Raw genomic sequence first — 15,508 nt, forward strand, 5'->3', positions numbered from 1 at the left:
AATATCTTATAATAAACCAAGATGGTGGTGTTTTTCTGAGTTTTATAGTGCAGCTGGAGTGCTTAAAAAACTGGATGGGAGGGTGCTGAAGACTATATATTTGTGCATGTCGTCTTAATAGATCTGTTGGTTTGATGGGATAGTTTAGCACTGTTTCGTTGTTCTGATGGTATTCCTCCACTGGGGAAAGAGAGGCAAGCCCTGTTGCCATAAGAGGTGTAATGCGTACCTGGTGTGATTCTGAGTTTTGCATTGTTTCAGCAGAGGAACTTGCAGAAGCTATGGTAAAATCACCTTTTGCTTTTTGTGAAATACTTGCTGAAGTTCAAGATTAGCTCCTCAGACTATCAAATCTTAATGTCCTCTCTTTCTACCTAGGCAGCAAGCGTTGTTCCATGTCCTTTCAGCATACTCTGTTTACAACACGGTAAGTAGATCCAGCTAGAAGTGAGCACTCCTGAGTTGACCTCTTTCTTGACTTGCACAGTTCGTCTTCCATTGGGAGGCCCCCAGTGTTTAATTGGAAGGCCAGATGACTGTATACAGCGCTCCCCAGTGGTGCATCTTTACAGAAAGTAAACATGGAAGAAACCCAAGTTAGTTATCTTCAGAAGCAACAACTACAGTAGGTAGTGGGTTCTTCGAACAGCAGTTTTATTTCCCATGCATAATTCCAACTGCCTGTGATATCCTGAAGGTTTGATTAGGATGGAGCTCAACACAGGAAGATAAACTGCCCTTTATCATAACCCTTCCCCCTCGCCTCCCCGAACGATTATCCCAGGAGTCTAGCCTACTGTCCAAAGAGAGTATCTATCTGTTTTTTCTTGTGATTTCTAGCCCTGTGTTTAGTGGTATCCTCATGGTTGAAGACAGTAACTTCTTACAGTGTGTTAATCATTTTCAGCTGAAGGGTTTAGAGGACAGTAGGAATAAATGAACTACAGGAATTTACTGTCTCCATCTGCCAGTGGAGGACAGTTAACCCAGAAGGTCTAGATTGGCACAGTGGACTTTTAGACAAAAAACAATATGTTGTTCCCCCAGCCCAAGCATACTTAGGGGGACTGCTGAATTTCCCTTTATTTTTAGGACTAGCATGTTTAAGGAAACCCCAAATAGCATCTGAGCAATACGCTGTTTATCATCCTATACAGTATTTCCTGAAATAGCTGTAACATTACTTGTGACTGAATTTTTGTAGTTCAGGTTCATGCTTCCCTAGCTCACACAGCATAACAAAATGAGACTCATGGCCTTGAACTAGTGGGTATATCTCCATGTCACAGAGCCATCAGGCAATTTGGCACAAAGAGCACTCTCTGCTCATGAAGATAGGGTAGAGTACAGTAGGGTTTTTATTTTCTGGATGTCTTGGGACCAGCCCTGGGATAGCAAAGCAGAGTTTTGTAAACCAAGTATAAGCCTACTTATGTGATGAGAATTTCTGTAGTGACAACATGGATTGTCCTTGGACACTAAAATGCGTCAAATTCATCCCAACTAAACTTTCTTTCATCTGTAGGTCACGGGTGCCAATTCAGGCAGCTAGTGACTGGAAGTTGTAACATTTGATGTGCAGAGGCCTATGTGAAATGAACTTAGCACACGCTCAGTTCAGTTCCCAAAGGCAAGTGTCCATATCTCTCCCACACGTGATTGGCAACCTGGCTAGTTTTCTCAGCAAAGATACCATGGAGCCTGATCTACCCTCTCAAGGTAGACTTTCCAGGGCAAAGCTAGAGGAAGCGTGGGGAAACTTCTGCTGCTGCTCTGCTTGCTGTGGGACCCGTGCTACGGATGAATAGGGGACTTCAGTCTCCATAGATGTTAAATTGACACTAAGAACTTGGTGCAGAATCCACTGATATCAAGTGGTGTCCCAAATGGTTGACTGTTTGATCTAATGGAGATCTGGTGTAGAAGTTCTCAAGGAGCTATCTAGCAATGACATGATAGACTTGAGGGAGAGATTTTTCAAAGGCCCAAATAGCAGTTAGGTGCCAAAGTCCTATTGAAAGTCACTGGGTGTTAGAGACCTGGGCCTCTGAAAATCTTTCCCAGTCATTCTTAGATATAGTTGCTGCAATCAGGAGTTTAACCACAGCATGGGCAGAGCCAGAGATTGAATAGCAGTTGATGTTCAAGTCCATGGAGCTGAGTTAGTTGAACAGTAGAAGCATAGTGTAGTACCTGTGAATCTGAGAATAAACAGAGTAAGAACGGCCCTTGAACAGTGGGAAGGGAATGCACAGGTGGGATTTTCAGAAGCAGCTAAGTGACTGAGGTGCACAAGCCCCACTGAAAGTCAGAGGGATTTGTTCTCCTGGATCACTCAGGTTGCTTTTGACAATCCTATCCCTAGAGCAGCGCCTTTCAACCTGTGGTCCTGGGGGTCTGCACATGGTGTTTAAAGGGGTCTGTGAAAGGTGACTTAGTGAAAATACAGTTTCAGATCCCAGAAAAGGCATTCCGTTTGTCTGGTCAAACAAACATATGTGAATACTCCCACCTGCTGGTCAAAACCCAGAAGTGTTGTCTTTACCATAGAAGCCCACAGTTTAGCGCCCTTTCTCACACTGCGTCAAATTCTGTGCCAAGCATGTGCACCGTTTATAGTTGAATTCTGTTCACTTAGTTTTCAGTCTGACTTCTGTGGCAGGGGTTTGCAGATCACAGGTTGAATTTCCATAGGGGTTCTCACCTCCCTTTGAAAACGTTGAGGGGTCTGCAAGTGAGAAAAGACTGAAAAACACTCTGGGGCAGTGGCTCTTTAGAGAGACCGGTATCCTTACCTGTTGAAAGTACTGACGTCTAGGTGTTTTTAAACAAAGCTGTGCACTCGCCTAATGAAAAGGGTGGAAGTCGCATGTGTGCCTGTGCCCGGCTTAGTGTCATGTAAACATGTATGTGCTGCTTGTCCCTTCCAGGAAGTGAGCTACTGCCAAGGGATGAGTCAGATTGCTGCCATCCTGCTGATGTATTTGAATGAAGAGGATGCCTTTTGGGCACTGGCACAACTACTGACCAATCAGAGACATGCAATGCATGGTAAGCCTTAGCAGAAAAGCAGAACTGCAGCCGTTCCTCTAGACTTCACATGATGGTTGATGAGTCTTTGCTGCTGCTTCTTTGGTCAGCAAGAGGAAATCAGCAGTCAGATGTGTACTCCACCCACTTCCTGCTCTTGTCCCCTGATTATCTGAAACATGTGTAAAGGCTTTATTGTGTGTAAAGTGACAGAAGTATGGAGCCAGATTTGGCCTTTGCATGCTGACTAGTTTATAATTGAAAAACTTAAGGTTTATCTACACTGGACTTTCTTGACTCAAGGTAATTTGTAAAAGCTACTGTGTTCCAGGGTACAAACATTTCATGACAATCAGTTAACTCTAGGTTTAAAAATAATGTCCAGTGTAGACTTACCATTAGGAACCATACATAGTGCGCTGCTTTAAACACACTATAGAATACATTCCCTAATGCATTTGTCCAGATGTGTACTGGGAAATGTGGTGTACTATTTTACACCAACCACATTAACGTTCCTTTCATTTTATTGTGATTTTTAAACTGAAGAGTGTTGTTTTTTAAAGTCTTTGTGCAGAGATATTTTTTTAATAAGAGGGGTGGTTTGTGTAATTTAATAGCTACAGAAGATCATAGTGAGGGAGCATTGAAAGACGTTGCTCAAATGCTTCTTGCTTTTATTTATCCTGTCATAAAACCATCACATATTTTGCTTAAAAAAAAAAAAGGAAAAAAGAAAAGAAAAGAGAGGCTCTTGGCATATAAGAAGCAGAGGGCATGCACGGAAGACAAAACTACCCTCTGACTTTATTATAGTTTCCTTCAACATCTGGGTTAAAATGTGTCTGCCACTAAATTATAGTGATGGGGAAGCTCGTGTTGTGCTCCCATTGTATAAAACCTGTTTACCACTGTTTGTCTGTTCTAGACCCAGAGAGGTGATGTACTGCCTAGCATACCTTGTCATGCAAATAAAGGACCTGATCCAAAGTCCATGGCAGCCTTTACATTGGCTTCTGTGGGCTCTGGATCAGGCCCAGATTGTAATGGAGTGTTTAAGGTTTGACTGGTCTGCTGTGGAGGAGCAGTTTCAGAAGAACCAGCATTGGATGCCAGAGTAGGGTATGTTGCAGAGTTTTAGACACAGCCCAAATAAAAGGGGTAGAACCTAGGCCATGAAAGACAAAAGGCCAGTAAGGTCTGTTTTGCAGAGCATCCTCAGCTTTGCTTGAAGTTAATGGGAGATGTGGATTTTCAGCATCTTGGAAAATCAGCCCCCCAGTCTACATCTGTCGTTAACTTTTAAGTTTGTCTCTAATTGCTTCTGTGTATTTTTCTTTTAAAGGGTTTTTCATTCCTGGGTTCCCAAAGCTGCAGAGATTTCAGGCCCATCATGAGCAGATTTTAAGCAAACTATTTCCGAAGCTGAAGAAGCACATGGTATCTTTTTGTCACCCAGCTTCCCATACTCATGTCATGCTTACGTTAAATGCTTTAATGTTAACTTGTTCTGTTAAATACACTCCTACCCTAATGTACAGCTAATCATACAACTGCTTCCGCCACTGAAGAGGCAAGTATTTAGCTAACTCATTTGTCTCCTAAATATTTCTGAAGTGAACAGTTCAGGTTTTGTGGCTGGCCACCAGCATTTGTGCAAGACATTGTAAAATCTGGAGACTTTCCTAGAAAAGGCAGGAACAGGAAAATGTATCTAGGGCATGTGTGAACGGAGTTATTTCATGCGTTAACCGGGCATTGCTATGTTATGCTGGCTATAAAACCTGGACGATATTATCATCTTCTTGCGTTGCAGATGCTGGAAAGCCCAGAGCTTTTCCCTTATAGTTTGGCTCCATGCTGCACATTTGTTTTCATTTAATATTCTCCTATGCCAATCCTGCTGTGTGGGGACATTTCCTCCCTTCCAGCAGAGGGACACAGGAAACATTAGAATTGATGCTGTGTCATTCATTTTGCTGGCTCAGCATCTCCAATGGTTTTTGTCTCCAGAGGATGGTACAACCCCATTGGTTAGCTGGAATAGCATCCGCAGTATGGGACTGGGACCTAGCAACTAGCCAGCTATTTTGCGACACTCGCTCCTCCTTTTCTGCATGTGTTTCATATTTTGGGTATTCAGACCCCTAAAGGTTTTCTGCATTCCTAGAGGGTCTTCGTGGCGTGTCTCCAGGAAAAGCTGTGTATATTGCCATCATCTGAAATAGCTCTTGCTTGGTGCTGCAGATGAGCCCACCCCTGCTGTAGAAATGTAACACAACCAGGCTAGTTTTTCACTAAATTACCACTGTTCTGAGAGAGATGGTGGCGGGGGAAGAAACACTGAATTCCAGCCAACAGGAACAAAAGTACCTGCATGTGAGAGACTCCACGAGCTAGTAACCATATTTCCCTGAATGGAGAGCATGCTATACCTCTGCAAAACAGGGTATGGGAAAGTACAGAAGAGAAGCCCATATCTGTGCTTTGACAATACACCCCCCTGCTTAATGTGATCATACCAGGTGCTATCATTGTTAAACTTCCTTGAGCTAATTCATGTTTGAACACTTAGTAGTAAGATTTATATCCTTGTTTCTGGCTGATCTGTCCAGTTAAATAAAGTCTGACTGTTTGGAAAGTGAAGGTAACAGAGCGGAGGTGGAAGCTGAAGAGACTCTGGAGGGATACAGGGAGTTTCTTGCTTGGCAAAAAAAAAAGGAGTTTGCTGGAAAAGAGCAGGTAGCTGGCACCCCTAGAATCCCAGCTGGACTGGTGGTGAGTGCAGCTGACAGGAGGGGTGGTTCTGGAGGTGTTCCCTCTTGTTTCTGGTGCTCCTCCCTCAGTTTCTCTTTTCTGATACCACAGCAGTGCTCCCGTTGTTTTCATGCAGGTGCATGTGTTGTACATCATCCCTCCAGTGAGGCATACCCTGCAATTTTTCACCTAGCACCAGAGTGAGGGGGAAGCAGAAGGAGAGCAGGCTTGAAACTAGTGATAGCAAATGTCCAAAAGGCCCATTTAGATAAGGATCCAAAAATTCACATAGCCATGAACCCACCTGTCTGTGTGCCGTTGCCCTCTATTGGATATAGAGTGTCCAAGCTGCTCAGGCATGTGGGAACTTGTCTTCTGGTGCCTGCAGACCACACAGGCAATGAACCAGTACAACTAGTTAAGTGTCTCCTTTAGCTCAGCAAGTAAGGGCTTGTTTGGAGCTTGTTATATGAATGTGGTGTAGCAAACAATTTTGTCTGTAAGCATGTCTAGAATTATTATAGGATGCTTCTCTTCTTGCCTATGTCAGGTGAGCATTGTGAGGTTTGATTGTTTGAATCGGGGTTAGAAGGGGCCTCTAGTCTAACCCCCTGCCAAGCGGCAGGATTTGTTGTCTAAACCACCCAAGACAGATGGCTCTCCAGCCTCCTTTTGAAAACCACCAGTGAAGGAGCTTCCACAACCTCCCGAGGCATCTTGCCCTACTGTTCTTACAGTTAGGAAGTCTTTCCTGAGATTTAATCTAAATCTGCCATGCTGTAGTTTGAACCCACTGCCTCTTGTCCTGCCCTCTGCGGCAAGAGAGAACAACTTTTCTCCATCTTTTTTTTTTTTTTTTTTTTATGGCAGCCTTTCAGGTATCGGAAGACCACTATCCTGTTCCCCCTCATCTCTTTTCCAAACTAAACACACCCAGTTCCTTCATCCTTTGCTCATAGCACTTTGAGATTCTTGAATGGAAGAGGTGTAAAAACAATGTTATTAATTAGATTAATTTGTGTTTCTATTGCCTGAACTGTTTTGCAGACCTCTGTGGTCTGGAAATTGGGCCAGAAAACCCTCTAGCACAAATGCCTTTTCTGTGGCATGTTGGCACTTGTGTGGGGCTAAGTGTATCTGGAGCAGCTGAAACCAGGGGTACAAATGTAACTACAGTAAGGCTCAGGTTCAGGCAAGGGTTTGGGTTGGTCTTACTGTCATTTGAGTAGGGGTGGGAGACACGTTTCAGATGAGATGATGCTTCATAGACCCATTCAGAGCCTGACAAACCATTTCCAGGACCTTGCCCAGAAAAAAGTATTAAAAAAACATGAGTTTTACACAAGCTTCCAGCAGCTGGTCCAGTGAAGTAAACATCTCTTTGCTTGTTGTCTCATTCTAGGACAAGGAGCAGATGACAACGGGGATTTACACAACCAAGTGGTTCCTGCAGTGCTTCATTGACCGGGTGAGGGCTCTTCCTGGGAGAGTGTCTACTTGGCAACCTGGATCCAGAGTGGATTTTCTTTAGTGTATCTGGGAATTTTTACATATTTTTCTAATAAGATTCCATGAATATTTTATAGGCCAAGATATTTTGCATATTTTCATAAAGCATATACCTGGCAGGAGATGGGCTTAAAATAACTACGTGCCACTCAGATGGTCACACCATGAATAATAGATGGAAAGATGGTTTTAGGGCAAAAGTATAGGCATGGGAGTCAGATTTTTATTTTTCTTGGCTCTACCACAAATCTACTAAATCACTTACCCTCACTGAGCATCTGTTTCACCAACTTTATAAAGAGGATAATACGTACCTCAGTAGGGTAAGTTCATCACGCTTGTAAAGGACTTTGAGATCTTTGGATGAAAGGCAGTATAGTATAGTCAAAAAGAACAGGAGTACTTGTGACACCTTAGGGACTAACAAATTTATTAGAGCAGAAGCTTTCGTGAGCTACAGCCCACTTCATCGGATGCGTAGAATGGAACATATAGTAAGATATATATCTATATCTATCTTACTATATGTTCCATACATATATATATACACATATACTGATAAATTGGAAGTTACCGTACAAACAGTGAGAGGCTAATTAGTTAAGATGAGCTATTATCAGCAGGAGAAAAAAAAACTTTTGTAGTGATAATCAAGATGGCCCATTTAGACAGTTGACAAGAAGGTGTGAGGATGCTTAACACGGGGAAATAGATTCAATATGTGTAGTGACCCAGCCACTCCCAGTCTCTATTCAAACCCAAGTTAATGGTATCTAGTTTGCATATTAATTCAAGCTCAGCAGTTTCTTGTTGGAGTCTGGTTTTGAAGCTTTTCTGTTGCAAAATTGCCACCTTTAAGTCTGTTACTGAGTGGCCAGAGAGGTTGAAGTGTTCTACCGGTTTTTGAATGTTATGATTTCTGATGTCAGATTTGTGTCCATTTATTCTTTTGCATAGAGACTGTCTGGTTTGGCCAATGTACATGGCAGAGGGGCATTGCTGGCACATGATGGCATATATCACATTGGTAGATGTGCAGGTGAATGAGCCCCTGATGGCATGGCTAATGTGATTAGGTCCTATGATGGTGTCACTTGAATAAATATGTGAACACAGTTGGCAACGGGCTTTGTTGCAAGGATAGGTTCCTGGGTTAGTGGTTCTGTTGTGTGGTGTGCGGTTGCTGGTGAGTATTTGCTTCAGGTTGGGGGGCTGTCTGTAAGCAAGGACTGGCCTGTCTCCCAAGATCTGTGAGAGTGATGGGTCATCCTTCAGGATAGGTTGTAGATCCTTGATGATGCGCTGGAGAGGTTTTAGTTGGGTGCTGAAGGTGACGGCTAGTGGCGTTCTGTCTATTCTGAAACCTATAGTATAGTCGTGTCTCTGAATTAAATTAACTGCTGTGGCCAGAATTTTCAAACTTCAGCAAACAGATGTAGGCTCCTAAGTCCATAATTAGATATCACAACAGAAATGGCCCAATTGTCAAAGGTGTTTAAGCCACCTGCAGTTCTCACTGACTTCACTGGGAAATGAGGTTGCTCAAACACCTTTGACAGTCAAGCCACTTCTGTTTAAATTGGTCTGGTCACTGGCATAGAGCAGCTGCCAATGGCCCCTACAGTATATTCCAGCAGGAAGGAATCAAATGAGCGAAAGGAAGCCTGCTCCACTTCTTTTCCCCAGCCACACTTCTATGGTGATAGCCGCAGGGAGTGGCAAAGGAGCCACTTCAGTGGCTGTGTGCCACGAAAGATTCCCCTACACTGGTGGAAGTCCCACACTGTTGGGCTGAGGGCAGCTTTGTGTCACCAGAGCAGTGCAAAGCTGCCATGATATACTAGACAGGCCCAGGATCATCCAATTAAACAGGCCATTGTCTGTTCTGGTGATTCGTGTGTCTAGCCTTGAAAATAGCAAAGCTTTCACATACTTGCAAAACTAAATATAGTAACAACTTTTCAAGGTAGGGAATCCTTTTGCAAGTTGTCTTAGATTGAATTTTTTTCACCTTACCGTCCCAAAGAAGGAACGTTGTGTCTATCTTAACTGCAACTCTCTGGCCATCCAAGCGGGTGAACACTTGTTTTAAAACCAGAATTGTAGCTCATAATATACACACAACCCTAAATCTGTCATGAAAACAAAGAATCTCTCTGTGCTACATTGGGGTGCTAATGGGAAGGTTTATGGCACATTCTATGCACTGTCATTCCTGGGCAGATCAATACAGTTAGAATAGCATTGGAGCAAAATACTATGCCATCTGTTACAGATCATGTCTGATTCCCCTTGCTGGCAGACCACCACAGTGCTGAGACAGGAATCCAGCATCTGGATCCCCTGGGGTTTTAAGCCTCAAGTCTGAACAGATTCCAAGCACTGCCCCAGTCTTGGGGTCCCTTGATGCTCTTTGAGTGCAGACCCTCTGTCTAGCACCACACACCCCTGAGAGTTGCAACCATGCATCCCCACTGCCTAACCCTTGGAACCAGTGCTGACTCCTCAGACTGCCCCTGCCATTTAAACGCAACCTCTCCCAGAATCCCACCAAAGGGGTGAGCCTTCAGAGATGCAATTTAACTCACAGGTCACGTGGTAGTTGTAGCATATAACACACACTCGGCACAGAGTTCCACAGTGCAATAATACATCCTACGTGCATTTCCTCTCGCTCTAGCTCACAGTGTGTGGTCGTGTAGGCGGGATCTCCCCTGCTTTGCCTCACCCAGCTCTCGCAGCAGCTTCACTCATCTTAAGCTGGTGAAAAATGGCCAAAGAGAGAGCAAGTAGATCAGCTTGTGCCCTTTATCACCTTCCTGTCTTCTACATTAGGTGGACTCCCTGGTCAGCCTCAACAGGGGACCACAGTGTGTTATGGGTAACTTTCTTGCTCGGTGAGCTCTCCCCTAATAAATCCCTTCTCCTGGTGGGGAGCCAGTCTGTTTAGTGCTGTTCTATGTTAAGTCCATGTTAAGTCAGTGACCCTCTTTTGTTAGCCCTTTGTCACCCACGTTTGGAATTTCGACCCAGCATAAAGGCAAAAGCACAAAGAGGAGCCTCCGATGGAATTGGCAGATTGGTAAAGATACTTACAGGGAAAGGGTTCATAATCTCACCCAGAATCTATACATTTTACAGGCAGATTCCCCAGATCATCACATCATCTAACCTGCTTCTTTTTGTAAACAGACTCCCTTCACGCTCACCTTGCGGCTGTGGGATGTCTACATCCTGGAAGGAGAACGGGTTCTGACAGCCATGGCGTACACCATCCTGAAGCTGCACAAAAGTAAGCGGCTCAGCAGACTTGCTTGACTTTCCCATTCAGTAGGGATGATCCTATCATTAGAGTCTGGGGTTTAGATTTAACCTCCTTAGTCAGGGAAGGGCTTAGAGAGAGAGAGAAGCCCAGCGTTGGTTTGAAAGTTTTCCTTCTACTTTAATTGGACCAAGATACAGATCTGACCAAAATAGGTGCATCTCCTGAAGCCGTCCCCATTTACACCATGTCTGAAGTTAGCCTGATGGTGCTCCACAGTTGGCTGTTTGGCTTTTTTCTCGGTGTCACTGGATTTACACATGTATGATACCGTGCAGCCCCTACTGGGCATTACAGACTGGTGCAGTTTCAGGCCTCACCCAGAGTTCAGAGAAAGCAAATTACTACACACAGTCCCATGTTTGTCACTCTTAACACCAGAGGAAAACTGTGCTTTTGCCAGCAAAAAAGGCACATTGGCCTTTTCACATCTACTCTGCAAGGACCAAATCCCACCTGCTCCGTAGACTGAGGGAGAGAGGAGTGCGTCCTCTGCTGCAGGACTTCCATCAGCCACTGGGAAATTCCTCTCCGTGGACCAGGGCAGTATGTCCTATAGAAGCCCTGCCTTGCTCAGCGCACATTGGTGGTGGAGATGAATGCTTTGTGGTTGATTGCTTGGTTCTCTTAGCGCTAGGTGCTGTACATACACCAAAGAAGGCACAGTTCCTGCACTGAAACATCCAGTCTTTTAAAAAAAAAAAAAAAAAAAAAAAAATTAAAAAAAAAAAAAAATCCCCCACCATGGTGCAATCTTGGGCCAGTCTACAGAACTGTAAACATTACAAAATGGACTTTCTGACACCTTTCTGCACATGTGTAACACACTTTACAGAAAAACTATTTTAAGAGTGTTTTAGAGAGCATTTAAAAATGTTAGTGGGACTATTTTGTTTTGTTTATTTGTATCTCTTCTTCTGCGAAGTCATGTTCCTTAGTCCAACTAAACAAGGCTCAGAGGACAGAGCAATACAATAATGTATTTATAAAAATACTTCTAAAAATGACCTGAAATTGCTTTTATATACATAAAAATGTCACTGCCTTAAAGTTAGACATCTCAGGACCTTCAGGACTTCAGCAGGGCCTGCCTTGGTCTCACTGGAAAGCTCAGCATCTCCTCTTGCCAGTGGTACAAGGCCCTCGTTTGTAGCCACACTGGGTCACAGGGTCAGCTCCTAAACCTGTCACTGGGCAGTAGTGAATATTGCTCACTGAGGGCTTTGGCCAGCGTAACTTTTTTTTAGAGGGAAGAGGAGAAATGCAGGGGTTTGAAGCGGCTCTGAGGTTTGGAATGTTTGAATAAATCCTGAAGAGATGGATTAGTGGACGGAGTGCAGGTGTAATGGTCAAAGGTGCATGGTAACCATGCATCCATCACATGGATACCATTAGTACATTAGCGGGGTAGGTGCATTTATAAGTGGGTGAGTGCTATTTATCTTCATCCATCCTAAACTTCCTATAATTGTTTAAAAATCTTACCAAGGAAGAGATCTTAGTTGATCAAAGTGCACTGTGGAACTTTTAAGTGTGCGGTAGCAGGGTCCGCTCAGCCAGTTAGTGCACGGCAGGGTAGATTTACACCTCCGCTTGCTGTGCGCTAAGTCTCCATGTGGACAAGCCCTTAATTAAAAGTAACTGGTTTGTGCATGTGAAGTATTGTATGTAAAGAAAAAGAGAGGAAGACTGGACAAATTAAGCCTTGATGAACCTTGCAGTGGGACGGGTGGCTAATGGCAGTGGCTGCTCTGCATCTCGGATGGCTGCGAAATCCTATATTAGATATGGGAAGAGTGTGAAGCACCAATTCTGAAAGTCTGTGCTGAGCCACCTCAGGCTGCACTATCCACCATTAATCTGTGGCGTCTGTAACACGCAGCTTTACTCCCCCTAGAGGTGTAAAAGAAACACTCAGAAACAGTCAGACGCATTCTGTCACTGAACCAAGGCCCTGAACGTGTAAACATTTATGCACCTTCATAATTTTACTCATTCAATGAGCCCATCCAAGTCCATGAGAACTACTCACCTGAGTAAAGTTACATGCAAACATAAATGTTTGCAGGATGGGGACTAGAGATCGACTTGAGAGAACCATAAATACCTGACCGAAAAACACATGGAAAAAGGAAGCAATGCATTGTTCGTTCTGCCCCACATTTTAACTTAAATGTAAACCAGATCTCCTGTACTGATAGAGTTAAAACTGCTGATCCAGTAGAAACACTGTCTGGATTACCACCCCACTCCCACCCCACCCCAAATCTAATTGATTTGTTCTCACATTTTGCTGTGTTTTCTGCTGTCCTCCAGAACGCTTACTGAAGATGTCCCTGGAAGACTTACGGGAATTCCTGCAGGAGAAAATTTCTGCTTCTTTGCATTATGAAGATGATGATATTATTGAACAATTGCAAACGTCCATGACTGAATTGCGCAAAATGAAATTTGACCTTCCACCCCCAGGTAGGCAGAGCATGAAAGCAGCATTAATTCCAATTTTTCCCCTACAGTTAATTTTAACTTCTTGGTGCCAGCACTAACCCTATCTTTCAGGGCCAGAGCAATGCAATTTTTTCAGGGTTCTTTTCTCTCTAAACAGCAGGAAAAGGCTAACTGCTGTGGCCTTCTGAATTGCAGAGGCAATTGTGTGACCCTGGTTCTCTGTTCTGTTCGAGATCTCTTGGGTGCAAAGATAGAGTGCGTTGAGCAATGGTGGCTTTGTGTCACTGTTGTATTCTGGGACATGACAGCTCCTAGGGAGATATGTGGATTTTTTGGCAAAGCTCAGCACCAGGCATGCTGAGCTCTTTTGAAAATCTGGCTGCTCTTTTTAGTACTTAAATTGGAGCATGAGCTCTTTTGAAAATCTGGCCCTTTGTCCTGTTTGTCATAAGTGATTTTTAACCCCAAGTTGCATCACTCTGCTCCTCTTGGGTATTTTGTTCTGATTTGCAGCGTCTTTGCATGTTTGAATTGAGCCAGATGTTTCAGCTGTGGCCTGCATGCGTTGTTTTGCTTACACAGATTTTCTGGGTGTGTGAACTTCCCAGCCTCTGGCACTTCACAGAGCAGGCAGGGGCAATGTTGTGTTTCACACAGTGCAGGGGTTGCCATGGTAATTGGCCTCTTTATGTTGTAGCATTGTATTCCAGGTGAGTGGTTAGACAGAGCCCCCTCAGCATAAATCCTTCATGGTGCACGAGGAGGAACTTCAGTTGGCCCCTATGGCCCCTGCTGTAGAAATACTTATTGAAAAATAAATGAAACACTCATTAGAAACCTACAAAACCCCACCTGGTTAAGTACATGAATACACTGAACTGTTAGTCTGCAGTTCTCTCTCGGTCTGTTTTGAGGGACTCTTGTGTCAGGCTGTAACCAGAGACTGGCTAAGGGGAACCAGGTTCTGCAACCTCAAATCAGGGTGGTTTGGAGCCAGTTTAATTTTTATCTGAACTCCCAAGGTTTGGGACGGTGTTGTATAATCAGACTAATAAACCCTCATCAGTTGACAACAAAACACACACATGGAGCTTTTCTTATATGGTAAGAGGGAATTAATTATTGAACATGATCTTTGATGTCAGTAAAGAACTTTTGAGCTCCTCTGAGAAAAGATTGCAAAACTTAAGGTTGACATTGTCACTTGCCATACATGCTCGTGCAGGGGGAATAAGAGAATATGATAGCTTCCTCTCTGCTCTGCTTTACAGGCTACCCAGGTTGATGGTGTGTGCATAGAGGAGGGGGTGAGCATCTCCCCCCCCCCCCCCCCCCATAGGCAGGGTATGAGCTGAGCCGGGGGAGGAGGGAGTAGCACCTGACAAGAAACTGGCACACATGAGTTTCCCCCTGTGGCAGAGTGATGGGTCACAATTCCTTTGCCTGGCTGCCTCTGGAGGTGCAGGTGCACGCTGACCCATGCATCTTCCCCTGTGTAAAGATTCAGTCTTGTCTGAAGTCTCACAAAAGTTTACAGCTAAACAGAGACAAAGAGGTTAAGTGACTTACCCAGAGCTACACAATGAATGAAACCCAGGAGTCCTGACTCCCAGTGCCCACCTCTGCTGTCGCTTTGCTTGTTTATACTGTAACAGGATCAGAAATGTCAAGTCTGGTGCATCCTGCTTTTGGGGGCTGACCTCTGGGAGGCCTCAGGGGGTGTCTTTTGTGAGCTCTACCCTGTAGGTGAAGGGGCAGGCAATGTGAATCTTTAACAAAGGCATCCTTTATCCAACTGGTTCCTCACTGAAGTTAAAATAGGTGCTACCAATAACACAATAAAATAAACCCCAAACAGGCTGGCGGTGTGGAAATCCTCTGGCTCCGATCTCTTCTCTCAACTGCTCAGGCTTTTCACTCCTGGGGAAGCACTGTGGTGGTCAGACTGATGGGGCACTGGAGACCTGTGTTCTGTTACCGCTATGCCACTGTGACCTTGGGCCAGTCAATTCCCCTCCCTCCCTGTGTCTGTTTAGTTTGTAAGATGCCCAAAGCAGGGACAGCCTCTTGCTATGTTTGCACAGCCCCAGCACAACTGTAATGCACATTTTTAATAATTATATTGTGATGCCACCATTTCACTAGTTCTCCAGTCACCATCAAATCTTCCAGCTAGACAGAACCTGACTGTGTAATGTTAAAACAAGGAGAATAAAATAGTTTTTGTTAAGCCCTTTTAGGCCACCTTTATACTTCATAAAGAAGCAAAATCAGGACATACACCTAATTTTTCTCCTTTGCCAGTTACTGTTAAGCATAGAAATCCAGCTATATAATTACAACATGGAATAGTAACATTTTAACGATCTAGTACTGACTCTGCTGGCCAGGTTATCTCTCATTCAGCAAGTAGCCCCAGTTAAATCATTGTCCTCATTTATG

The 15,508-nt window shown here is 44.1% G+C and overlaps 1 protein-coding gene across 5 annotated transcripts in view; it reads left to right on the plus strand.

The window, feature by feature from the left end:
* The window catches only part of LOC102946223 (USP6 N-terminal-like protein), a 177,736-nt gene that overhangs the window by 154,987 nt on the left and 7,241 nt on the right, over positions 1–15,508 (plus strand). For all 5 annotated transcript variants that reach the window (XM_037899539.2, XM_043549891.1, XM_043549892.1 and 2 more), the window contains 6 exons: positions 379–427; positions 2,931–3,051; positions 4,376–4,470; positions 7,190–7,255; positions 10,489–10,588; positions 12,935–13,087. In XM_037899539.2, coding sequence (XP_037755467.2) covers positions 379–427; positions 2,931–3,051; positions 4,376–4,470; positions 7,190–7,255; positions 10,489–10,588; positions 12,935–13,087 — 584 coding nt within the window. The remainder of the gene's footprint in view (positions 1–378; positions 428–2,930; positions 3,052–4,375; positions 4,471–7,189; positions 7,256–10,488; positions 10,589–12,934; positions 13,088–15,508) is intronic.

Source organism: Chelonia mydas, chromosome 6 (assembly GCF_015237465.2).
Source record: "Chelonia mydas isolate rCheMyd1 chromosome 6, rCheMyd1.pri.v2, whole genome shotgun sequence".
NCBI classification, from domain to species: Eukaryota; Metazoa; Chordata; order Testudines; family Cheloniidae; genus Chelonia; species Chelonia mydas.